The 26980-nt window shown below is 42.2% G+C and overlaps 1 protein-coding gene across 4 annotated transcripts; it reads right to left on the reverse strand.

Moving 5' to 3' along the window:
- Positions 1 to 492: 492 nt before the first annotated feature.
- On the reverse strand, positions 493 to 26980 carry LOC104922939 (serine/threonine-protein kinase BRSK2). 4 transcript variants are annotated; one of them, XM_019273279.2, is made up of 20 exons: positions 25410 to 26980; positions 24919 to 25013; positions 21876 to 21961; positions 21466 to 21606; positions 20422 to 20538; positions 19523 to 19556; positions 19357 to 19425; positions 18226 to 18372; positions 14972 to 15003; positions 13973 to 14137; positions 12232 to 12329; positions 11997 to 12147; positions 11771 to 11831; positions 9236 to 9512; positions 8901 to 8949; positions 8025 to 8148; positions 7802 to 7903; positions 7209 to 7317; positions 5647 to 5736; positions 493 to 5541 (listed from the first exon to the last, which is right to left on the reverse strand). In XM_019273279.2, the coding sequence occupies exons 1-20, from the start codon at positions 25495 to 25497 to the stop codon at positions 5309 to 5311; spliced, it is 2268 nt and encodes a 755-aa protein (XP_019128824.1). In that variant the 5' UTR covers positions 25498 to 26980; the 3' UTR covers positions 493 to 5308. The 4 variants fall into 4 exon arrangements, with proteins under 4 accessions (XP_019128824.1, XP_027141512.1, XP_027141510.1 ...); XM_027285711.1 differs by having other exon boundaries at positions 493 to 5532; positions 9236 to 9848; XM_027285709.1 differs by having other exon boundaries at positions 9236 to 9848.

Below are 26980 nucleotides of genomic sequence, written 5' to 3' on the forward strand. Positions count from 1 at the left end.
TTTAGAGCAGACACCAAAAACTTAGTTTCATTGTTTTGTTCATCACTCTATTAGTATTAATACTACTGCAAAAAAAAGGGACAGTATGGCAAATATTTATTTTGCTTTGCTTCACTTGCTTGCCAAGAGTTAGATAAGAAGATATAGACCACTTATATTTCTGTACTGTAAATACTATCAGCTGCCTGTTAGCTCAGCTTAGACTGGAAACATAGAGAAACAGCTAGCCTAGCTGCGTCCAAAGGTAACAAAATCCACCCATAATAGGTAACACCCATAATACATAACAATATCTATGCTTTGTTTAATCCAAACCAAGGTATGTTGTGGTTTTTAGGGCAGATTATGATTGATAGAGTCTCAACTCTAAGCAAGAAAGCGAGGAACCTCCACAGAAACATACGCAGGATATGTGTCGTCAATCTTTATATCAACCAGCAGAACTATGACATGAACATTTTCATGTGTGTCATAAAAACATAAACAGCCACACATATTTCCATTGTTGTTTATTGGTCAGTTATTTCTCACAGGCAATAATAATCATTGTCATAATAGTGCACTTTTCCTTTTTTGTAATTATACTACAGACATTTCTCTTCGTCGTTGTCGTCATCATCATCATTAATCGTGTTAGCAGTTTTCTCGACCCACCCTCCCCCACACACCTCCTCCAGTTTTGTCTGACATCACAAGTTCCTCCAGAGTGGAAAAAAAAACAACTTTTTCTACCGTGTGGAGTGGAGGTTCGCAAGATGTGGGGGGGTGGTCATGAGTGGGGTGTGGTGTGGCAGGGCAGGGTGGGGTAGGGGTGGGGGTGGAGGGGGAACATGGGCAGGAGACAAGAGATTATAGTGGTACAATTCTAACTGCAGAAGAAGAGTGAGCAATAATGATGAGAGGAAGAGATGTACGGCGACTACAGTGTCGATAAAAGATAGTGAACGCTACATAGATATGGATGGCATACAATGGAGACAGAGACAAGCATACAGTATATACAAATGTATACAGCATCTGCATTGAAGTATACAGTGTATAAAATGTATACAAGGGTAGGGAAGGAGGGGGGGCGATTATATAAGGGGGGGTGACATATGTGTAGTTGGGACATGGATGGGCAGATTCAAGAGCTACAAAGAGGTGAAATGGGCAGGGGTGTAGAAACTGTGAAGTGAATGGGTGTATGGGGGGTGGGGGGTTTAATGAGGGAGGGAGGGGTGAGATTTCTTTCAATAGGAGAGTTTCGCGAGCAGCGCGGGAGCCTCCCGGCTGCAAACATGCCAAGGGTCCCGTTGTGTCCTTGAATGGATTTTGATGTAGAGTCTGCTCAGAGTGGAGTAGAGCACTGGAGCAGCCTTCCCACCTCTATCCTTCAACCAGCTTCTTTCTTTCTAAACACGGATGGTAAGGTGAATCTGACTGTGACCCTGTGTTTAAAAAAAATAATAATAAAAGACTATGATACTGTTTTGTGTGTGTCAGAGTGTGTCACTTTCTCCCTGGCCTTGACCTTTTACATGTGTCACCTTGCTGCTGGATTCTAAGGGGGCCCACACTGAGCTGCAGGATGGGAAAAGAAAGCATGATTACATGAGAAGGGGGGCAACACATTATGTTAAACCAGTTGAGAGTGCTCAAGAACAGGCAAATAGTTTCCCCAAAGCTTTCTCAAACACTCCTGATTCCATGCCCTGTGGCCATGATACACTTATTAGACAGGATATTCAAAAAGATCAGCTTCCACTTGGATCCTTAACTTGTGTAAACAGGGTGTTGAAGTAGGTTACATTTGCTTAAATAAAAGGACACAAAATGGCTGATAAAACTGCAAACGTATGCGTGTTTCTTGCCATTCTTGTTCACCTCTTCCAGTTAAAGTGTGCACAGGTGTGTCTGAAGAGAGTTTCAGTGGAGGGTTATCTTGCATGAATAAACACAGGGTGTTTAACAGGGAATGAATGTGACAAGAAAATACATTTGTGTTTGCAGTCGCTGTTCATGAATTATTTAGCTCTCTGAACAAGACTGAGAGTCTACAGCCATGCTAGCTGCTGTGTGAGGCTGTGCTGAGGCAGAGTGGCAATTAAATGCCAATGTCAGCATGCTAACATGCTGATGTTCAGCAGGTATAACGGTTGCCATGTTCACCTTCTCAGTTTGCAAGTTAGCGGCTGAGGCTAGTGGAAATTTCTGAGGTTTTTCTTAGAATTTTGACCCGGATGAAAAGTCAGCACATCACCTAAGTCGGAAGGATGGTACTACATTTTAATCACCCCTTGTTGAGATGTTCCAAGGGATAAGTGGAAACTTTGACCTGCTGGTGGCTAGGGGAAAGGTCAGAGGATCACTAAAGTCATGAGGATTCATCTTCTGGAGGAAGTTTCATGGAAATCCATCAAATAGTTGTTGAAATGTTTCAGTATGCACCAAAGTGGTGGACCAATCAGTAAACTGATATTGCCATTCCAAGAGCCACATCATTAGCCTGGCTACTAATCTCACACAGACATCTTTGAACTAATCGTGTAAAATTCCAGCAGCTAAAAACACAATACAAAGATGGATGTTTTTTGTGTTTGTTTGTTTGTTTGTTTTGCAGCATCAATTTTCAGAGAGGAGTTACTTTTCAGTTTTTCTCAGGGAAAGCTGGTTTGCTCTGCAGTGTCAGACATCTTGAAAGTCACATTTCCCTGTCTTCACCCATCTCCTGCTTTTCATGAAAAAACAAATACATGTCAAATAAATAAATAAATAAATAGATAAATAAATACATTTTCAGTAAGCATATGGAACAAAAATATGTTAACACTCTTGCAGTCGTTTCAAAAAAGTCTTTGACATTCACATGGTTAGTGCCGGGCTTTTTTTTTTTTTTTCTACTGGTGGCAAACACGTAAACATTAAAAAATGCAGAAAGACCAGAGCACAGTTTAAAAAAAAAAAAACTTGTGGAAAGGAAAAAAAAAACAGGCAGATTTTCATTCTTTATGTGTGGCTTCATTTTTCCTTTCCCTCCTCCAGGCAGTATGTGTGCAGAATTTTCATGACAAACAGACACACCCGAGTCTTTTTTCTTTTTCTTTCTCTTTTTTTTTCTTCATGTGAAAACATTATTTGTTCAGCCCAACCTGCCCCTCTCTGTCCTCCCTCCTTGTCTCCTTTTAGAGAGGAAGAAAGAACTGAGGCTTTTGTTGGGGTTTTGAGTCGCCCTGCATCATTCTGCGTCTATTGTCAGAGGAACACAGGGGAACATAGGAAGGGTTTCGGTTGCCTAATTGTGGGTCTAAGAAGCTTAAACACTTGGTCGTCCTATTCGACTGGCGTCTTTATTTTAATTCCACGTTTCCATCGTCATCCATCTTCAGTTACTGTAACTTTAATTCCCTTCATAGTTAGGACAGATTTGAACCTTTTATACATAATCGGTACATTGAAAGGGTTATCGATCACTGTAATCATTCCTCCTCTCCATATAGACCGTGATGTGATCTCTTAATTAAGGTACTCCATTATAAGAGACAAAGAAGGCAAAATCCTGTCCAAAAATATATTCTAACTTGGAATAACTCGGACAATCCAAGTTATCCAAGATAAATGGGTATCTTTGTCATGGGAGCTATATGTAGGTTCGTGTCACATTTCATGCCAGCTTTTTATGTAAAATTCTGGGTCATTTGTATCAAGAATTTCTGACAGCAACAATATCTCCACCTTGGTAAGAAAAAATACAGAAATGTTAGACAAAGGTGGGCTTATTTTGTAGCTAGGACTGTCAACCGAACGTCAAATCAACTAGGTGATTGAGCTAACTTTAGCTCAGTGAGTTAGCAGAAAACTCTGACTCTGACTCATTTTAAAATAAAAACCTTTTAAATGGTCTTAAATATGCACTATATAGGCCTACATGGTATTGTGCTAGAAGTACTAGAACCCTACACACATCATAAGGATGTCCAAAGTTTGACAAAGTGGGACGTGGCTAATGGCTACTGTAGTTGGGCTAACTCATATTAGCTTCTGTAAAGAGACTGCTTCACAGCCTGTATGTACAAGAGGAAAAAATACTGCAAACAATAACTATTTCACATAGATGAATGATGTATTCAATACACCTGACTTTCAATGTCATCTTTAAGTTAGCTTAAGTTTTTGGCTACTAGTTCATGGTTTGTCCTTCCTTTGCTTGGATACCTGTCGCTACCTATCCTCTGTTTAGTCTCATCTATCAGTCCATCTCCCTCTATTCTAATGGGAGTTTTCACTTGCGAGACATTCTACCTGTGGTGTGACTAGTGTCTTTAAACTGGGGCTAAATCTAACTAGCTATCCACTTTTTCTCCTCCATTAAAGGCAATACGGTATCATAGCTTCATCAATGTAATTCAGAAATAATTGTGGGACGTTCTGCTGCTCACACACTCAAAGAAAAGTTGGGTCTTATTTTGATATTCACCTAGCCCTAGGGCTACATTACGTAAGCTGCGTCAGATCCATTCTCCATCATTTCTTTGTGTTTTTCCTCTGCTCTCAGACTCCTTGACTGTTAAAGTACAACATGAAGTTTGATAATTATTCGGAAATAATATCCACTTTAACAATCAAGTCTAATTCTCAGTCCTTTCTCAACCCCATTTTGTTGCTTTGCTTGGGAACACACATTTGTCCTCAATTAGAACGTGGGAGGAAGAGAGGAGAGCGGGCTTCCTGTCATGTGACTCATCATGTTTGGTCAGGTGGTGTTGAGGAGACTTGATAATCCAGGTGACGGCTAGATGGTCAGAAAATGATAAAAGAGAATGACTTTAGGGGCTCCATCATTGGCCGGTATCCTCCCGTGCCATTCTGACAGACAGATGAGTGGTTTCCTGTTAGATCTGAACCATGTGTTGCATGTGATTGGTCAGTGGGAAGGGGCGTGTGCTTTCTTGATTCGTCAGAGGTTGGTGATGTGTTTCCATGGTGAGTTTTTCCTGTATTTCTCTGCTGAGGTGGGATTTTTTGGACATCCTGTCTTTGGACTTGTCCGTCCGGGGTGAAGCTGCCCTTGAAGGCTGACTTAGAGATCAGCTCCACCTGCCTCCGCCACCCCCACAAGTATATATTTTTTTGACAATTTGTGGGGGAACATCCCTAGATCAGCTTCAAGGAAAGTTTTCCCCCTCCTACATCCCATTGCTTTGGAATAATTGTAGGAAGCAAGGCAGGAAGTAAGGAAATAGGAAAGGAAAGAATGTGGGAAGGATTGAGGAAAGGAAGAGAAAAAGGCCAGGCAGATGACCCTCGCCTCTCTTCCACAACATTCTTTTCAGGGATGAGACTGCGTCCCATTGGACGACGAGAGGAGTCTGGTCTTGTCCTTCCCCGAGCCTCGCCTTTGTAAGACGGTCCCGCTGCTGCTCCCACTTCCGGTCCCGCTGTCTGCCGCACGCTCTTTCTCCCCACGCTCCCGCTCAGATCCACTTTCCGAACGCCTGGAGTTCTGACGCGATGGAGTGCTGGGCTGGCGGGAAAGCTGACCGTTCTTCTCATCTGGGGGGCCAGGGGTAAAAAACGGAGAGAAGAGGAAGTGAAACAACTGATCTAACTGGTATATGTAGTGTGTGTGTGTGCGTGTCTGGGTGTGTTTGTGTATGTGCTACTTACCAGCCAGTGCCTGCACAGAAGGCTGATCATGAGTACTCAGGAGCTGAGCCTGAATGGTTTCCACCACCCTCTTGAATCTGCGACTGGGACCTGAGAGGAGAGAGAATCAGCTCGTCACTGTCTGAGAGAGCGTTGTCTAAAGGTTGAAACACAAATATAGCCTCAAAGATGATTGCTGAATTTGAAAGACCACCGCCTGTACTCTTAGCCTCATGCTCCATGTGTTCCAGGATCCTTTTTTTGGCCACTTGGGGGCAGCAGAAACAAGTTGTGAACATGGCATATGTTATCACCTTTTAAATGGACTGTACTTATATAGCGTCTTTCTAGTTTTCCGACCACTCAAAGCGCTTTACACTATATATCTCATTTACCCATTCACACACATTCATACACTAATGGCACAGCCTTCGGGAGCAATTTGGGGTTCAATATCTTGCCCAAGGACACTTCGACATGCAGACTGGAGGGGAACGACCTGGGGATCGAACCGCTCTACCTCTGAGACACAGCCGCCCCAGAAGCGAAACAGCTTCTTTTCTTTTTAAAGATTATATTTTTTGGCCTTTTCAAGCTTTATTTGATAGAGACAGCTGAAGAGTGACAGGAATGCGGGGAGAGAGAGACGGGAAATGTCATGCAGGAAAGAGCCACAGGTCGGACTCGAACCCTGGGCTTCCGCAGCAAGGACTGAGCCTTCACACATGGGGCGGCTGCTCTACCAACGGAGCTAAACGCCGCCCAAAGCAAACAGCTTTGTATATTTTTCCACTAACCAGCAGACACGAGAGACATTAGCATTCATTTGGAGAAATTTTTCCAGCCTTCTGACAAATGTATTTACTATTTTCTAGCTCTGTTTAATGTCTCCTGAGTGAAATATGTGTCTGTGATGCTGAGCAGGCTTTGAGAGCGGTGAGTGAATCAAATCAGTTGTGGGTCGGACAGCTAAACTACCAGCTAAAACTCAATATAAAGCTCCTTGAAGCTGAGAAGAGCCGCAGATTCAGGTGATAATTCTCTGTAGGGTCATCACTATGAGTAACACCATACATATTGTTACAGTGCCACTTTAATAACAAAGGTATAAAACTGTGAAACTCTGAAATTAGCATCAATTCAAGTCAGTGTTTTAGCCTATTGTTCCACATATGCACATATGATCTTTTTAAAAATATACGAATTAGTTTGAAGCCAAATAAATATAAAATACAACAAATCTATCAGGGAATGTGAGAATATTTACTAAATCTACAGGGTTAACAAATTTTACCGTTACCCCAGAACATATTAGAGTCCTCGCTTTAATTAGCTACAGTTCACTGCAGTCTAAAATCTGTCCATCTGTGTTTATTTGTAGTTAATGAGCATGAACTGTTGGTCATAACAGATCATTTTAAACGTCCCCTTTGGACTTTTTAAACTTTTCCATTACATGTATATTTAGTCATTTAGCTGATGACTTTATCCATAGGGATACAGTGACAAGGACACGTTCATATAGATGTTAACTTTGTGTAAAGATGTCTTATGTACGACAGCCAATAGACACGTCCTCCTACCTGTTATTAGAGTGAAGGTGACACTGTAGATGCCCATCTCTCTCCTTCCTTCCCTCTCTGCTCGTTCCCTCTCTCGCTCCCTGTCTCCCTCAGAGAAGGCAATGTCCACCTACAGGAGGAAGCGAAAGACCATGATCCTTGAGTTCACGACAGAGATTCTTGAATTAATCTAATAAGTTTGCTCACACATAATACATGAACTATGATGATTTTCATGTGATCATTACTGGTCTGTGTGTTTCTTTCAGTCCATTCGTCTCAGTGTCCCTGGGCTGAATCTGTTTTTTGTGATACGACCACTGGGGGCCACCAAAGCTGAACATTCTCTAATTCTACACACAGTGGCTTTAAGGATAAAGCTGCAACCTGCAGCTTGAACCATGAATTCTTTTTTAAATTTCCTTAAAGTTGCTCGGAAAAGTAGGAAAAAACATTTCCCTACACTTTACCCAAGTAAAAGATGTAAACTGTGTATCTGCATGGCTGAACCTTCAGGTGTAGGACGTTACAAACAACACAAGGTGCACTAAGTGTATTTGTGAATATGGAACTTTGGGTATCAGGGCTGAAAGGGTAAATAAATATAATTATACTTGGAATTTGACAGGCTTCTGGAAGACAGAGGGGCCACCAGAGGACTTGTACTCTGCCCGGAAACTGTTCTGAGACACCACACTGTGGCTGAGGGATGGAATCTGAAAAGTAAAAAGAAATAAGTGACCCTAAGCATACAAACATTTTGAATCTGTGCCTTTAGCCATAAACGGCATTATTCTGTACAATTATGCTGGAAGGTGTAACCTCGAGTGTACTCACAGAGAGAAAGGCGTGGACGATGTCGGCCTTGATGGAGCTGAGCGGCTTGTCTTGAATCAGAACAAAGATCTGCTCCTCTTTCTCCAGGCTGATGAAGTTACCGAACCACGACCTCTTAGCCAGCCTGCAAATGAACAAGTGTCTGATCAGCTTAACTCCATTCACACATCTCACATAAGTGCTAATGAACTAGTATACAAAATATTCAGGTTGGATGTGTTATTTTTAACTGGCCTGCAATGACTGACATAGTGTTCAGGCAGAGGCATGCACGTCAAGGAACGGACTAATTATAGCGTTTTGGTCATACTGTTCAATTTGGCAGACAGAAATCTGAGCAGTGACGAGAATGCTGCATCATGGGAGAACTAATGACCCCTTTAACAAACACATGCAGGAACAATAAATCACCAAAAATGAAGTTTAAAATCAGGTTGGGGTAGTCAGCTGGTTAACAGGTTATGAACAGGTTAATGTCCACACAGTGGTCTGGATATGTTTGGAAGTTACGAGTCAGCTAATGAATGAGCCGGAGATTACGAAGCAACGCTGCTCTCCATTCATGTCAAGTGGCAAATAGACAGAAGAATGTCTATTTACACATCCAGCAGATACAGAGCAACATTAGCATTGATTTGGAGTTTGCACCTAATGAATGGAAGTCCAGTATTCACACTGCATTCAGCTTCTCACCTCGTGGGGACATTTGGCTCTTTGGCTGCTAAATGCTGCACTGTGTTCATTGGTGAGTTAGCCAGATAGAACCCCTTAAATCTTACACACTGGACCTTTAAATGAACTGTTGTTTTCTAACCTCTTTTTGCAAAGCTTGTGTTTCACTTAGAAAAAGACAAACTGGGACATGTGTGGACTTACTCTGGACTGGACTCTGGAGTCAGACTGGACATGTCCTCTGATGTAGGGACTAAAAGACAATCAGACAGAGAGAGAGAGACGAGAGAGAGAGGGGAAGGAAAAGGGAAGTGAATTTTGATGACAGGCCTTAATTTAATTGGCCTAATTACAGATTATCACAGAATCAGACATTACTCGACACAGCCTGAGGCTGCAGGCTGGGGCATGCAGAGGTTTATAATAGATTCTATCTGTGATGTGAATGCAAGGAGAACTCTGATTGTCAAGTTCACACGGATGGAGAAAACTCCATTCTACAGCTGTGAAACGCGTTTAAACTCTTTGACTTTGCTCACCTTGCAGTTTACGCCGATGGAAGCGCGGTGAGCCCAGGAGGTTGTTTTTGAACGAGTTCAGCCTTGTTCTCCAGTGGGCGGAGCTCGAGGCGGCCAGACCGCCACTGCCGCCTGGGCTGGAGGGCGGGGTCAGTGACAGCGAGGCCCCTCCGGCTCCGTCCGCTCTGGAAGAAGAGGACGAGGAGGAAGAGGAGGGAGGGGTGGTGGAGGAAGGGTGTTGGATTTGGTGCACAGGCGTGCCCAGAGGGGTGGGCAACGGTGAGCCCTGCGGCGTGACCTGCGACACAGGAGGAGGGGTGGCAGAGGAGTTAGAGGATGAGTGGACATTCTTGGACTTGAACACAGATGGAGAGGGGAAGTTGAAGAAGCGTGGGATGGGGGAGAGGAGTGGGGAGGGGGATGGAGAAGGAGAGCGTGGAGTCTGGAGAGGAAGGGACTTCATGGAGTGGAGCTGGGGCCGGTCAGTGGGGCCCTTTGAGGGCAGGGTTTGGGTTTTTGGGTCAGGCGTCTGGCGGGTAGGCCGAGAGGTGGTGGCACTTCCAGGTTTGGGATCTTTGGAGGAGGAAGTGGAGGTGGGAGTGACTTCTGATTGGCTGAAAGTGAAGACCGGGCTCTGATGGGGCAGACAGAGAGAGATGGGGAGAAGGAGGGAAAGAGGGATGGACAGAGCAATGGTCATGAATTATGGTTCATGGAAACAAAATCTTCAACACAGCCTCAATCAGATGCAGCAAATGGAGGATGGAGTCAGTATCTTTACTCTTATGTGTGTGTGTCTTTATGTGTGTGTTAGCCCTGTTTGTCCATGTCAGCATGTGCACACAGACTTTTGTATAAGGCAGCATGATGTTTCTATGAAATGGGGACATGTATGACTGAGAATGTGACAGTATGATGGAAAGGCAGGGCGAGCGGTGACAGTCCGACAAATAGTTATCAGAGGGGGAAAAAAACAGCATCACAGGAAATTTGGTTTTTGTGCTTTTGATGACCACAACTGATATTTGTATATTGAAGCTGGTGATAATAAATACACTGTATGTTTATGATCTATACTGTGTGTTCTAAAGGGACAGACAGGAATCACAGAAAGCGTGTTTTTAGTCAAAAGAGAGCTAACCCAGTGGTTGCAACTGTACTAGTAACACTATGATGCCTTCAGGAACCTGTACAAATATTTAAATGTTTTATAACTTTAAGAATAAAGCTCCAGTTATTCTATATTTGTGTCAATTATTGAAAAGAAAACACCAAAAATCAACATATTGGATTGTGTGTCAGTACTACCTGACTACCTGCTCTTCTACAATATTTAGCACACAGCTACAAGCTCACTGGTCCCTATTGAAGATGTAAATAGAGAAAGAACTGGCCACAAATATATAGTTTAATGGTTTCTCAGTACTTTCATAATGCAACTGGGTAGTGTAGTTTTATCAAACATTACTCAAACAGGAAGAAAATGTGCATTTATTAGGGACTATTTTCAGCTGTGGATGAACACACATTTGGTACTCTAATTAGCTATTTACAACAGCAGGATGTTTTATGTGGGATTGGTAAAAATACTCTGTGGTACAGAGGAATAAGTTATATCAGGCACTAACTATACAGAAAATATTTTAATATTAACATTAATTGTTGGTTTTTCAATGCATTTGTTGACAATAAGGAACAGCCTTCTGATGTCCTTGTAAAGCATTAGGAGGACATGGAAAGTCTGAATTAATTATGATACCAGGTTCTGACATGTGATCTGTACTGTACATACAGACAGGATGGAAACCTTGTGCACAGCAGATGGCAGAAGTGGTATTTATTATAATTTGCAATCAATGTGTCTTACTGTATGTGTAAAAATAGACTATGGTTTGAGTGTGCTTTGGTCAAGGTCTAAGCAAAATTCCCAGTTCCTCCATCGCAGTTCTACAGTCCAAATGTACTGTATACCAAGCTGCTCACAGATTATGTGGTTATTGTTAAAGAAATAATTTGATTTTGGAAAATACGCTTATCTTGCAGAAAGTTAGATTAGGCTGATGCCACTGTTGTGTTTTGGTAATTAAAAAGCTATAGATAGCAGCTGCATAGCTTATAGCTTGGCATAGAGACTGGAAACTGTGAGAAACAGCGAGCCCGGCTCTATCCAGTGGTAAATATCTCACAAAACTTACTCATTATATCACATGCTTAATGTGCACAACTGCTCCTGGCCACAAATAGTGGAGTACATATCCCCTAATAAAACCACAAACTGTTGTTTTTGCACACTGGTTTTGCTTTTTCCAGTCTTTGTGCTAAGTTCTGCTAACAGGACGCTAGTGCAGCTTTCTGTGCCAATTCCCCCACGCTCATGAGTGTAATCATTTAGAAAGATTATGTGATGCGAGGTAGAACACATTTTACAGACCAGAACTTTTGAGGTTCTTGCAACATTGCTGACAAGTGTCATCAGACGGCAGGTCAAACCATACATTTTCAAAAATCATATACAGAAGTTGAACAGAGTAGAATACAGTAGAGTGAAGTTCTTACCCTGGGACTGCTGAGGGGACTGGAGGACAAACCTGTGGATGCTCCGCTGACAGAACGAGACCTTTTGAAGAAAACAAACAAGACGTCCAGGTGACTAGGACTTTCACGTGCAACAATCAAAAGATTTTCCGTAGTTTGAAATCCTAATCTGTTCTAAAGTTATTCAAGTTATTCCAACTTGTAATTTGTGAGTTTGGTATCATGATATGTCAGTGTTAGTTCGTACCTCTGGCTGTGTGCATTAGTATCCAGGGCCCTGCGAGGTGGGGTTGGAGACCCTTGTTCTGTGACACTGAGGACTTCCAGGCTCTTCCTCTCTGGACGACAGCGGCCATGACGTGTCAGCATGGGGGAGTCCACACGTTTCCTGGGTGGGTCTTGGAGGAAAAATTGATCAAAGTCAAACTTTCGTTCTTGTTATTGGTCGACCGTCAAAGGCTTAAAAGAGCAAGTGTTCTCACCTATGTCATTTCTTGGTGGTAGATCCTCATCTTCACAGCTGGGGTATCGCTCCTTCCTGTCCAACAGGAGGTAGTAAATCATCTTCTCCTGGTTCTCCCTGCAGAAAACGATGCAGAGAGACAAAGAAACCAAAGTTTAGACAGAGAGGAGACAGACAGACAACTTTAGGCTGACTTGAGTCTTGGAAAAACTGGGATAACACAGGAAAAGACATGGTAGAAATCTCCAGACGGCTGGTACTATCCATCAGGTTCACAAGTACATTGTAAAAATTGTAAGCGATTTCCTAATGGACAGTAAAGTAAACTGCTGCCAACTGTAGTTGCTGTTAGCTAAAGATAGCTCAGTTTGTGAGCTCAGCACCAGGGGAGTTGTAGTCTTTGTACCACGGGTGTTTTGGACCACCGGAAAGAGGAGGTTGTCAGGCACTTGTGCAGGGCAATTCTGATGGAGAGTGGAATTAGTGCCAGAACCTAAGCTGAGCCGAGCAAGCTGGTAATGTAACTGAACAGCAGCCTCTTTTGACATGGCAGAGACTAAGAGACCCAGGAGGACATTGATGATTAGAAGAGAAATGGAAAGAGTGACCAAGCAAGAAACCTCTGGACAAGAGTAAATCTGGGAATGACTTTGGCCTTTGGCCATGGGCGAGAGCTTTGTGAAATAAAAGGCTGAAGTTGCACTTGCTTGATGTTTGGCTGGTTAGCAAAGTTGTCGACTCGCTAGTTTTCGATCATAAGTAGTGTATAATAACAAATACATGTGTGCAGTTGTCCTTATTTACCACAGTGGAATTACACTGTGCTAAATTGCAAGAATTGTAGGTTGTGTGCAGGGTGTGCTCTGGCCACCTGACAAATATACAGTAAGACCAATATTTATGTTTTATAAATGTTCCACTGTTCACCAGCTAGTTGTTTGTGTGCTCTTTGGTGCAGGACAGGTGGTATACAAGGGATTTATCAGCGCTTTTACACTGACAGCTGCCTACTTCCTGCTGATAAAAGGATGATGACAGCTGTGGGACTCAGTCAAAACAGTGAAGCTAGGGACAGAAATTCACCAAAACAATGAGCTGAAAGATGCTAAAATGCTTCATAGAGTTCAGGAGACAGATGATAATTATATGTTTGTCACTCTGATCGACCCCTTTTACGTTACGCATAGTATTTGATCTATTGTTAATAATCAAGCATTGACACATGCAGCTCTAATGTGAACACTTTGTGTTTGTTGGCTCGTCTTGTTGAAAAGGACTGCACAGCTACTGCTGCATTGTGGGTACTGAGGAGCTACATCAGTCTGGCAGAGGAGGGGGGCACAAGGGATGGGCGGGGAGACAGATAAAAGAGGCATTGTTGATATTGTTGCTCTCGTTCCTGCCATGCCAGGCAGATTAACGATGTAAGTAATTGACTGGCCACAATGAGACAAAAAAGACAAAGAGACAGAGAGAGAGCATTGTGAGAGAGAAATTAAATGAACTACACACACAATTATGCAATTTTGGTTTTCAGCATGCATGCTAGGAAAACTGACATGTCTGTTCTATTTAATGATCTCATATGTTTCAGATTCTTTCATTTGTACATTAATATTTAGCATGCAGTTGGAAATAAAGCAAATTTACAAAATTGCTTGAATCTTTCTGTGATCAATTCCATCCTATTTATTGTGTGCATGTTGATGTATTGCTATCTATTTAAAGTGGAAATGTTTGATGGGTCATATTTTACTCACTCCTCACTTGTAAGGTCCTGTGTGAGTTTGACCCGGTCTCTGAAGCACCCTAAGGAATACATGCTTTCCAGGACATCGGGGTCGAGCTCCGTTAGGGACACGATCCTCTTCACGCACACCCGACGAGGGGGCGGCTGCTCTGGGCAAGGCTCATTACGACCACCCCTGATAGAAAAAAGACAGAGAAACAGAGAAACATCATCACACAGGTTTAATGTCAACGTTTCATGGTCTAATGTTATGCTGCAGTATAAATGCCAACAAAAGAGCAGACATAGATGTTGGTTTGACAATATATCAGGCTGATTTTGGCCGCAGTGTCAGGGACCTGTATAAATATCAAATATTATTTAAAGTTAAAGAATAATGCTGCAATTATTCTATATTTTTTGTCAGTAATTTAAAAGAAAATACAAAAAAATCAACATATTGGATTGTGTCTCAGTACTACCTGACTTCCCTGCTCTTCTACAATATTTGGCACACAATTGTAAGCCCACTGGTACTTAATGTAGATGTAAATGTAAGAACTGGCTACATATATATATATAGTTTCATGGTTTTTCTGTATTTTCATAGAGCAACTGGGTAGTGTAGTTTTATTAAACATTCAAGGAAGAAAATGTGCATTTATTTGGGACTATTTTCAGCTGTGGATGAACACAGGTTTGGGACTCAGGCCCATATTTACAACAGCGAGATGGTTTATGTGGGAGAAAATACTTTAATATTAACTTTACTTGTTGGTTTTTCAGTGCATATGTTTTGATTTTTATGTTCCAGGTTTCATTTGCACATCTTGAATGAATGTTGCGACTGCAGCAACTACAAAAATAGTCAAAGCCATGCAGGCAGCATTATGGATTTATGGATTTTCCACTGAAAAGGTAAAATCTAAAATAGACCACAGCATTTACTGACTGGGTTGGTCTGTATGTTTAATATTTTTACTTTAATACTAACATAACATATAAAAAAGAATGAGATGAATGTACTTACTGGTACCAGGCGTGTTTCTGTATTGCTTCTAGCTGTAAATCAACAAAAAAAAGAAGACAGCATTGATCAGAACATCTTCTCACGCTGGATTCTGTCTTGACTCAAACCGGCATTCTTCCTTAGGGAATTCTGAATCTGCCACATCAGCATTAAAGATACATATGATGCTAAATTCAGCTGCTCTTTTACACAGTGATAGTGAAAGTAATTAATGTGTCCCATTGTGTTCCTGAGAATCTGGCATGCCCCATGCACCCGGATTTGTCTGCCCTTCAGAAATATCTCAACAAATATTGAACTGATAGCCCAAAAAGAATATTGCAGTTATTCACTAGCCTTCAGGATGAATTGTGATACCTTAACTTTTCATCTAGTGCCATTGTCAGATAAAAATTTCACTTTATTCAGGATATTTACAGAATATTTATATGAAATGCCTTAAAAAGGAAATGTTAGCATGCTAACATGCTAAAATAGCAATGGTGGACATGGCAAACATTACACCAACCAGAGATTTTTAAGTGAGCATTTTAGCATCCAGCATTCTATTTCTATGACCCGGGGAAAAGTTTCCCTGCCCGGTCCTGAATCCCCTTAGTACATTATATATTCTGTAGGTGTCCCCTCTCTGCATTAGGACTGCATAGTGTGGTAGCCATTGCATCGATACAGCACAGTATCTCTTGGGGTTGGAGTAATGGAGCAGCTGCAGTTCTGCAAGCATGTTAAAAAGTGAAAAGTGGGCCTGCTGTGAACGCTCTACTTGTACATCTGCAGGGAAGAAGGCAAGCAGCTGCACGTAGTGAGCGCTGTGCATTTGTTAGCCATCTCATAAAGTACTGTATGCAGCACAGAGGAGGCACTCTGATATTCCTAACTGATATGAAGGGGACTGGTTCATTTCCCTGTGTTCCCATACACCCAATAGTTGTGTGTGATTTCCATGGAGGCGCCTAGCAGACTACAGACAGAGACGGTCTGACCTGGTTTCAGGCTCCATTAATCAACAGCTCATCAGCCACAGCTTTGATTAAATCTGCAGTGTGGTAGCTGAACGACGAACTGACTTATTCTCTCTCTCTGTCTTTATTTTACAGCACCTCGCGAACCACACCATCACAGTTGTCTCCATTTTTCTGCCACTTAAATATGAATTCATTTCCACCCCACATGCCTGTGCTATCCCAGCTTCTCTCAGCAGTCCATTCACTCGCTCGCTCATTTACCCTCTCTACTCTCTCTCTCGCTTTTCAAGCCTTGCTTTCAGGAGGGAAAGCTGGCATTTAAGTGAAAAGGAAGAGAGGTCCTCGTCTTTTCACCCACAGTGCCTCCATCCCTCTTTACAGCCACTGATGAAGCCACTTGATCCATCAGTTCATAGTAGAGTATATGGCTTTCTTCCTCTCTGCATCTTCCATGAGTCTCCTCTCCAAATAACCTGCTAACTTGCCTTGGTGGACTCAGGCCAGTCCTGTCATGTTGACTCCTTTTCTGCCTTTAAGCAATACCATAGGCCGGTCCCTCTGTTCTTTTTACCTTCCTCCTCCTCCCTCTGTACAGTCTTCTGTCAGGGGCAATTTCTGTCACCTCTTGAAGCAAAGCCTGGGGCTTCAGCTTCTCCTTTCTCTCTGTCCTCCCTCATAAATGCCTGGTTCATGCTTCATGTGCTGCAGAAACTGCTGCAACGTGAGTGGCAACCATTGACCACATACAAGGAAGAAGTGCCTTCATTTGTTAGCTCTCCAGTTTTAGTAGCTTCAGTCAAAACCAGCTTCTCATTTCTAGTTGGAAACCAACAATTTTGACAGTTAAAATGACAACGGTCAACTGACACGTATTATAGCTACCTAGCTACATTTACATTTACATTTTGTCATTTACCTGACGCTTTTATCTAAAGTGACTTAAAAAAGGGAAACGATCAATGTACAGTGCAACAAGGACATGTTTGTGCAGCGATAAGTACTACTCGTGTAGAACTAAGCTACAGTTGTAGAGGGGGATAGATTTAGCATCAGTTGTTGGTAGTGTTGGAGAGTAGGTCCTCTCTAAAGAGCTGGAGGTCTTCAGGAGGTTTTTAAAGGTAGAGAGAGACGCCCCTGATCTGGTAGGAACTGGTAGGACGTTCCACCAATGGGGAACAACAGACAAGAAAAGTTTGGATGGGCCTGAGCGTATGGGTGGCAGAGCCAGGTGTTGTTCAGTGGAAGAGGTAACATATACCTGTATGAGGGCATTCAGGTAGGTGGGTGTAGAACCTACTTTGTAGGCAAGCTTTGGGGATTTAAATTGAATGTGGGCTTCTTCAGGTAGCTAGTGGAGCTCGATGAACAGCAGGGAAATGCGACCTTTTGTGTTGACTGAAATCCAGGCAGCAACCATATTCTGGATTATCTGAAAGGGTTTCCTTGTGCAGGCTGGGAGGCCCGTGAAGAGGGCATTACAGTAATCGGGTGACCACAGCCTGTAGCGGGAGTTGGGTAGCATGTTGAGTTACCTAAGGTTTCTCATGTTATAAAGTGAGAAGCATCACAATCAGAGACGGGAGCTAACTGTGCAAGTTCCATGAGTTGGTTTAACATATGTTGTCTAAACGACTGAGGCAAGTTCAAGGTAAAAGGTCATCATCCTGACCAGCTGATAATCCATTGAAGTGTAGAACTGTATAATCATATTATTGATAAGGGAAAATGCTATGTACTATGTACTATGTACTAGGCATACACAGAAGGTGACTGTGCAGACTAGACATGACATGTCATGTGTTTTAGGAATGGGTGTGAGTCAGTAACGTATCGCTCTTAGAACAACCCTGAGTACACCACTTCAACATGTGGAGCAAGAAGATGAAGATACTGTCAGATGATATGCTTAAGTATACATTTTGATTTGCTTAGTCATGCTTATGGTGTTTAATTTTCAGGTCCTCTCTTCCCAGTGACTGGCATGGAGTGAAACAATGCTCTCAACATTAAAGATTTATGTCTCACTTTTGCCAGTGCCTCTATGATCATAGACTCAAAATGCCATATCTCATCAGTTCATGACCATATTTGTAGAAACATATATCTCATTGCCGCAAAAACCAGAGAGAATTCTTATTCTTTGACTCCAAGATGATGTTTTAGTTGGGAAACTATTCAATGTTCTGTTTTCAGCATTCATTGTAGTAAAAAATATATATCTCCACAGCATAACTCAAAGAAGATTTCCATTAGCTCTTTGTATAAGCCCCATGGTCCCTCTATCCTCACCGTGAGTCTCTTGTCAGCGTTGACTTCTATCATTCCTTTGAGCAGAGCTTGGCAGTCAGGAGGTATAAAGTGGGGCATGTGGAATACTCCGCTCTTCACTTTCTCTAGAAGCTGCCGCAGGTTATCATGGTCAAAGGGCAAGGCACCCTGGGAAGGGATGGGAGACAAAAAAAAAAAGGATAAGAATTCACTTATGAAAGTAGAACGTCACGTCTGTGGCTGATTGTTTTGTGTGTCAAAAAACCTGTCATGCTCAACAGATAGATAAAGGAATAGTTCAGCATCCTGGGAAATACATTTCCCAGGATGCTGGAACAGCAGTTAGCTTAGCTTAGCATAAATACTGAAAACAGAGGGAGCTAGCCTGGCTCTGTACAAAGGTAACAAAATCCACCTACCGACACCTCTAAAGCTCAATAAATAACACGTTATATAATGTTTACTGAATCTGTAACGTTCATGGATTCAATAAATAACATTTAATGTGATAATTATGGAGCTTTAAAAGGGCTGGTAGGTGGATTTTGTTACATTTGTTGAGCCATTTCTTTAAAGGTGTCCTGTGCAGGTTTCCTGTGGACAACTACAGCCAGGTATTTATGCTATTTTCTCACTAAAACATATTGTATGTACATTTAAGGCCTCACAAATGTGTTTTTACATCTGTTTCCTAGTAGAACATTACAGTGTTGCTCTAGGCTGCCACACTAGTTAAATCAAAGTTTAAAGAGAACAAAGAAAGAAAGAAAAGAATCATGAAACTATAATAAAAACAGTTTTTATTGGGTTGTATACTTTATGTTTGTTACATTTATGTTGTTTAAATAATTTAAAATGTAATAAATGAGTTGATGTTAAAAGGGTAATGTGGATAAAAATGTACCACCTTAATGTTTGGTTAAGAAATTAGAGGTCTTCTTGCAACTTTTCAGACTTCTTTTTCTAATAAAATTATTATTGTGTTAATGTGTTTGAGCCTGTTTAGACAGATGTTGAAAGACTGTTTATGTCCTTTATTTTATTTTAGTTTTCTCACAGTGTCTGATTGAACAGAGAGAGACAGAGATAAAACATCTGTATGATGAGTTGCCATTATGTCATAGCCATAGAACAGAAGAAAGATCTTCTTACCACAAGAAGAGCAAAGAGGATGACTCCACAACTCCAAACATCTGCTCTGCGACCATCGTACTTCTCCCCCTGAGACACAAATGCAAGGACAGGACGAGTTTGTGTCAGACAAGCACAAACACACACACACACACACACACATATACTGAGAGGGGAAGTAACTTACCCTAATGACCTCTGGGCAAGCATAATGTGGAGATCTATAAATAAAGAAGAGTAAATTATTAAATGATTTAACCGGACACAAACATACACACAAATAAAGGCAGCAGTAGGTTCCAGTGTGTGAGTGCTGAGTCATGTTAAAAAAAACAAACCAAAAAAACCCACTCCAGCCTGAGTGTACAAAAACGGAGAACACCTGCTCGTTCATCCGTGAAAACGACTGGATAGGTGAATCCAGGTAAAAGCTACAATCCCAAACTAAATTTATCTGTTAAATCCACGCTCCTCCTGATAGGCAGGCAGTCTAAAAAACACTGAAGCTTTTAATGAACAAAGCCATCGATTATGTAAAAGAAGGCACAATAGAGCATTTGGAGAATGATCCTAATGTCCTGCATATCACCACATTTTATCAATGGTTCAACTTAAAGGCCCCATGACATCTTGATGTTTAAGTGTTTTGCCTATACTCCAGTATGTAGACTCAGTCAGCAAAAAAACCACCATGACAGGCCACTTTATGGCGATGACTGGTTTCAAGGGTCTAGCTTGTTCCCGAATGGAAGGTAGACGCTAACACTAACTCATAGCGCCAAATTCAGTGCATAGCAGTGGGCATGTAATGCACAGTTGCTGTAATGTAAAGATGAGGAAGTAAAATACACTCTGCCCCCTGTTTCATGGAGACTTTAAGCACAAATACGTGGAGGGGCTTATTTTTCATTTATCTAATAAAGTTATAAATAACTCACATTTTATATACATGTATGTATTTGCACAGTACAGTGAAGATAAATGAAAATAAAATGGTTAAAGATCCCATTTAAACAGGTCGATGACCAAAGAGCCTTAATGACAAGTTGCAGAAGCTATTTTAAGCCCATCTAAACCAGTACTCACCCACAACTGGTTTCCAATAGGCTGTCCCCGACTTGTAGCGAGGCCATGCCGAAGTCTGCTATCCTGATATTATTCTTCTCATCCAGGAGAAGATTCTCTGGCTTCAGGTCTCTGTGACTGGACACACACACACACACACGATCAATGAAAGTACTCCAGACCATAAGCATCAACTAAAGCTAAACTAACCTTATGTACATCTATACCCAAAGGGAGAGCTACTGTCTACTAGGAGCACAGTGATCTTGAACAGAAAGCGCGGTCGCCTCTGTGGGTACTGCAGGATTCTGCAGCCGTCAGCCAAAACTCAGATGTTTAATATGTCAGCTTTACGGGAAATACAATAAGTCCTGATGATAATTCTATTATATATATATAACACATTGGATGAGGTTTGTGTGCTCAGGAGGTCAAATCATTTTATAAGACAAACATGAGATGTGCGTTAGATAATGTCAGGCAACTATTCAAACACAGAAAATTTACATATATTAAAGCAGCTTTCAAAGTTTGACAGGAGGATGAATTAAACAATCTAATTTTCTGTTTTGTTTCCGACTGAACCTATGCATCAACCGCTCCTACTACAGTAGGAGTTTCAGCTAGTTTAGTTCATTAGTAATGCTGTGGAGTCTTTTGAGTGGGTATGAGTGCCATTCCACTGGTCCACTGGTGAAATATCTGTGAAAATCAGCAAATAACTGTGCCAAAGATTGTCTTTTTAATCTGATATCAGTGGATGTAGTGGTGTCATGACCACCTCATAAAATGTGTTTCAAACTTTACATCTATAGTTTCTATATTTCATGATTCAGTCAGAACTGAGACTTTTGGCTTGTGCAGCCCATCTAAAAAAAAGGTTCTTTCTGACATTTATTGGACAGTTGATGGTGAGGAAGCAGACAGAAAACACAGCAAGAGAGATGTTTATGAAATGCAACAAAGGTCAACACAGCATCAAAGCATTAAGAGAAAAAATGGAGATGAAACACAAACATGCAAGAAAAATGACAGGCCTCATAAGATCGACAGCCTTTCACAGACCATATGGAGTGACTGTGGCAGAAGTCAAGGGCGGAGATGATTTGTCTGAAGAACTTCCTGGCCTCTTTGGGGGTCAGTCTGCCCTTCTTCACCAAGTAGTCAAATAACTCTCCGCCAGACACATGCTCCAACACCAGGTACCTTGGAGACAGATGGGCAGAAAGGTCAGAAAGATGAAAACAAGCCGAGGGAAAGGGAAGGATGTAGCTTCTTCCATACATACAAACTCAGACACACGCAGAACCCTTTATATCTTCTATGTCATGCGGTTATATATCTCAGTTTTGTCTTGCAGAGCCTTTTTCTCTGTTAGATTTCAAGGTTGTTTCTGCTCTGGCAGAGATCCAGAGGCAGAGAGGCGAGATAAAAAAAAAAGTCAGCAGAAAGGAGAAAGATGAAGAGATACTCACAGGTATTTGTTATTCTCATAGACATCATGCAGCTTCAGAACGTGAGGGTGCTCTATTAGTTTAAGAATAGCTATTTCTCTCTCCACCTGGATAGACAGAGGGAAGGAGGAGACGTGGGGGGAAGGTTAAGAGAGAGGGAGAGAGAAAAGAGGAGGAGTGAGGTTAAAAATGATGGAGATTGAAATGTCAGAAGGAAGGGGAAGACAGAGAGAGGCAGGAAGCAAATATAACAGCAGAGTTAGGTCAAACGTGGAGCGCAGGGAGACAGTATTAAATGTTGTTATCAATTCTTTGGACAGTAGACAGGGAGGGAGCTGAATACGCAAATAACTCACTATTTACAATGATGAAGTTTAAAAGATTAATGGAGGAAAGAAAGACAGGAATAAAGAGTGAAATACACCCTAGCATACTTAGATTTAATAGTACACTTATCAATATTTTTATACAAGCAATTTACCAACTATCTGTAATGTAAAGTATTTCACTCAAAGTTACAAACACACAGAGGTTTATCAGCAGGTTAAATGAGAGTTTTAGCTCGTTTCAGTTCACTTGGTTTTGCATCCCTTAACTTTACTGATTTTCTCATCAACCTCGATCTCAGCAGCAAAACTCGAAAAGCAACAGCACACCGACACAGTTAGCAAATTGCTGATGAAAATAGCGCAGCATTTAGCTGCTAAGGAGACAGATAACTCCCTCAGGGGTTTATGGAAACCAAAAAGGAACTAAAAGGGAGTGAATGCTGAATCATAAAATCACCACTTGACACAAAGTATGACCAAATATCAAATGAATGCTAATGTCGCTACAGTTCTGCTAGACGTGCAACCATTTGCTAACGCTTGTTAGCTCGGTTGCTAAATTGCGTAGGCGCAACTTTAAAAGGTGATGTTATGTCACAGACGTGTTTACAGCTTGTTGTACTGCCAGAAAGTGCCCCCCAAAAAATCAATTAATGCAGATTCAACCTTAAGACACATGGACATTACTTATTTTATTGATTTTATTATTGATATTGATTTTATTGAAGCTATATTAAGCTAGCTAAAGCAAGCACCTCTACAAGACCTCTATACAAAGTCAGGTCTTGATGTCAGCGTGTAATGAAACCAACAGTTTTAAAGACAAATGCAACTTCAGAAATAATCTCATATTAATCTCTTTGACATTTGTATTTGATATAAGCCGAGCTCTTCTTCTTCTGTAAAATACTTATGTGTGAACTAAAGACAAAATCTGACTTTTTAATTAAAAGATAGGTTCAGGTTGTTTTTAAGTATCGACTCATGCAATAGTCACATATTAAAAGAGTGATTAGTCAGTGTAATCAATATGAGGCCTCAGCAGTCTGAATTAGGCAAATTAAATGGATATATTCCAAGTCTTTAGTGCATTAAATTCTATCTTTGGTGAGAAGGGAGTGACCACTAACCCTTCAAACTATAAAGTTGGACCTGGAAATGTCCAAATCTATCCTTTGAAATCAATGAATAAAGGGTTTCATATATGATTTCAGCACCAGCAGCTGTCCATAATATGACCTCAGTCTCACCCGTTGCACAGAATGAGGCACAGTATTGGTTCACTCCCCACATGGTTGAATTGATTATTGGATGTCATATTCGTGTCATTCTCATTGTGATTTAAGGTCTTTTAAGGTCTTCGGGAGTTGAGTCTGAAACAATCTCTGATGTATGTCTGCCTTCATGTGCTAAATGATTGATTTAAAGCCATATTCTGTCCACTGGCAGCTATTTTTAAACGCCTCATTTGATTAAAAAAAGGACAGGTGGGGTAGTCGTTTAGCTCAGTTGGTAGAGCAGCCGCCCCATGTACAAAGGTTCACTCCTTGCTATGGAAGCCCAGGGTTCAAATCTGACCTGTGGCTCTTTCCTGCATGTCATTCCCAGTCTGTCACTCTTCAAGCTGTCTCTGTCAAATAAAAGCTCAAAAAGGGCAAAACGGGTGCTCTGCTGTAAAAGATAGTGTACGCTTTTTTGCCTTCACCTATACAATTTAATGCAATCCAATACAACAGTGCAGCCTTAATGTATCTTTAAGAGGCTCCCTGGGGTCACAAAGATGGGGTTGTACTTGACAGCATTACACTGAGGTTTAGACACACGAGGGTGGCCAGAATATTAGAAAGCCTGAATATAATGCAGTCCAGTATAACACCACTGGTAACCATGGCCTCGATGCTTAAAACATAAAAGTAAAAAAAACAATTGCCAGAAACATGGTTACAAACTTCTTAGAGTCATGTTGGAGCCCTGGAGCAGGAAGCTAAAAGCCACATTTGGGGTGTCAACATGAAAAAGCTACTTCACTTGTAGTTAAATGTGTCGGCCTTCCCAGCTAAAGCTAGCAGACAGCAGCCCGGTAATGCAGTTACTGACAGTTAGCACACAGAGCAGGTGATGGGCAGCCGTCCAAAGGAAAGGAGGACTGGGGACCGGTATCATCTGCAGGGATGAAGGTTTTCTCTCCTTCCGCACTTTGTATTTGTCATATTTATGCTGTTTAAGCTTCTCATACCAGAGGCCCGACCCTTGACAAGTGTGTAATCTTATACAGAAAAAGGCCCTCTTGCCAGGACACTGAGATATTTGCACAGACCACTTTGGGTCCCTGTGCTTCAAGTTTTCCCTCTTTGTATTTTAAAAAGAGACAAACTGTGCAAAGCTGCAAGTAATCAGCCACATTAGAAACACCAACATAAAAAAGCTGTTTTAATTTTAGTTGCGTCCAGTGTGTTTCAGCTGCCGTAGCTTTCATCGGAGGGCTTAATTAGCAGGATGAAATCATCTCTATTGTTCGGCATACAGAAGCAGTGCCCACACACTCGGCAGCTCCAAGTTACAACACACAGACGGGCTTTTCTTGACAAAAATATAGACTCCATTTCTGTTGCTATTTCTGCAGGTTGGAAGGGTGCAAGCTTGTGATTTGAGCTCTGCAGCCAGCATAATGTCAGTCACAGTGACTAGAGGCACAGTAGATACAGCGAATAAGTACATTACAGGCTGTACTGTACCTTCATTAGAACTGATTCGGAGAGTTTCTCCCTGTTGACAATCTTTATGGCCACCTTCTGCCCTGTGATACAGTGGACACCCAGCTTCACCAGTCCTGAGAGAGAGGGAGAAAATGTTTATCAGAAAGAGTATCAGAAATCATCATGCAGTGTGAACAGGAAGGAGGGGATGTCATAAATAATTCAAAAAGCTTTACTGACATTGTCACAAACATTGACCAAACGCAGCTCACACAAAGACTGCTTTGGATATTTGTACAGAGGCCCTGCTGTGATGTCCACACAAAAAACCCCAAAATAAATCTGTATCACGTGATGAATTTTAGGAGATTCTTTAAGGTGGTTGTAGCTGGATGAAATGATGGAAGATGAGAAGACTTACAGGAGGATTAGCTGTGAATATCATATCTGTTATAAAGTGATTGTGGGATCAGCTGATGCACCTTGCAGACGTCCTATATTGCCTTCAGATTAATTCAGGAGGCTCCTACCTGTCTGTCCCTTCCCGAGGGTCTTCTCCAGCCTGTAAGGACCCACATACTGGCTAGACTGGCCCACCGTCAGCTCCTTGCTGCTCATCCTTCCCGTGATGAAATTCTATTCCTGATATAAGGCAAATCAAGATAACGGTGTCTCCTGCTCCGTGCGTAATGCCGTAACGCACATCACAGGCGGCGGAGAGGAGAGGAGAGAAGAGGAGAGGAGAGAGGGGAGGTACGGGAGGACTGGTCGTGATCTAAAGCCGGGCCCTGCAGGCTACTCCCATGCACTTGTTTGTCATGCGGTCTGGTCCGTGCTTGGAGTGAGAACCGGCCCAGTTTGCACTCTGTAAGGCCTGGAATAAAGTATCAGCCGGTCTGGGTCTTTTTTTTTTTTTCTTTTTTTTTTACTACAGCGCAGAAAGCAGCATCATTCAGAGATGAAGGTAGAAAAGATAAGAGAGGAGAAGAGTTTGTGAGGTTGCCAATGTTCACAATACCGTGTCACATCAAACCCCCACCCACCCCCCACCCCTTGCTATAAATAACAGTAGTTTAAAGCTGATTGATCTGATATAGCTTATGCAGCTGGTCCAAAGTGGAGCAGAAAAGAGAGATCTCATTCAGAGGCCGAGAGGAAAGCTACATTTGCCACAGATTGATTTCTGTTAAGAGCAAAGTCTCAAATATCCCAAGTCAGAACACCCTGATTGAATCCATTCTGTGATCGATATCAGGGACCCCCCTCCTCCCCTCCGCCCCTCTCCTCCTCCCCGGCTACTGCTACCGTCCAAAAAATGTTTTCATCATCCCTTTCCGAGCTCGTACATCCACGTTTCTCCTCACGCCAGGCCTCGCTTGGTCCGGATGTGCCTTTCTGTGCAGATGCGGCGTTGTCCAGATAATAATCTATTATCACAACAGCATCAGCAAGAAGAATGGGTTTTCCAATATCCGGTGCACACTTTGGCTCACCCCTCCCCGGCCCTGCATCAGGAAATAGAGGAAGAGGGGGGGAGAGCATCAAAAAAAAAAAAAAAGCAAACAGCCACGGGCAGACCGGGACGAGACAGGCGGAATTACGCGCCAGTCCCGCCGGCTCTGGAGAGGTGCTGCGGCGGAGCGAGGGGCGTTCGGTGTGCCGGTGGAGTATCAGCGCTCGGTCCGGTGATTAATCCTGTTTCTAGAAACAACAAGCATCCTCAGCTGGCCTGGTGGTAGCCGACTCCCCGTCTCTCCTCCCCGCGCTCCCTCTTCCTCCCTCCCTCCCTTTCTCTTTCTCTCTTCCTCTCTGTCTCTCTTTCTCTCTCCCTGGCCGGCTATGCTCATGATATCACCGCATCTCCCTCCCTCAGCCGGCTCTAAAAGCTGCTGTCTCCCGAACAAAATGACAAAAAAAAATGAGAGAGAAAGAAGAGTCGCCCTGCAGAAAAATAATCTCAGTTTGCCAAAAGTTGCCCCACGTCCACAGGAGTGTCCATCATTCACGGGATGCTGCCCGTAACATCCCCCGTTTCCCTTTCTCTTTTTTCCCCACACCTCTCACACTCCTCCTCCTTCTCTCGAGCTTCCTTCTCCTCATC

This window comes from Larimichthys crocea, chromosome XII, assembly GCF_000972845.2.
Source record: "Larimichthys crocea isolate SSNF chromosome XII, L_crocea_2.0, whole genome shotgun sequence".
NCBI classification, from domain to species: Eukaryota; Metazoa; Chordata; class Actinopteri; family Sciaenidae; genus Larimichthys; species Larimichthys crocea.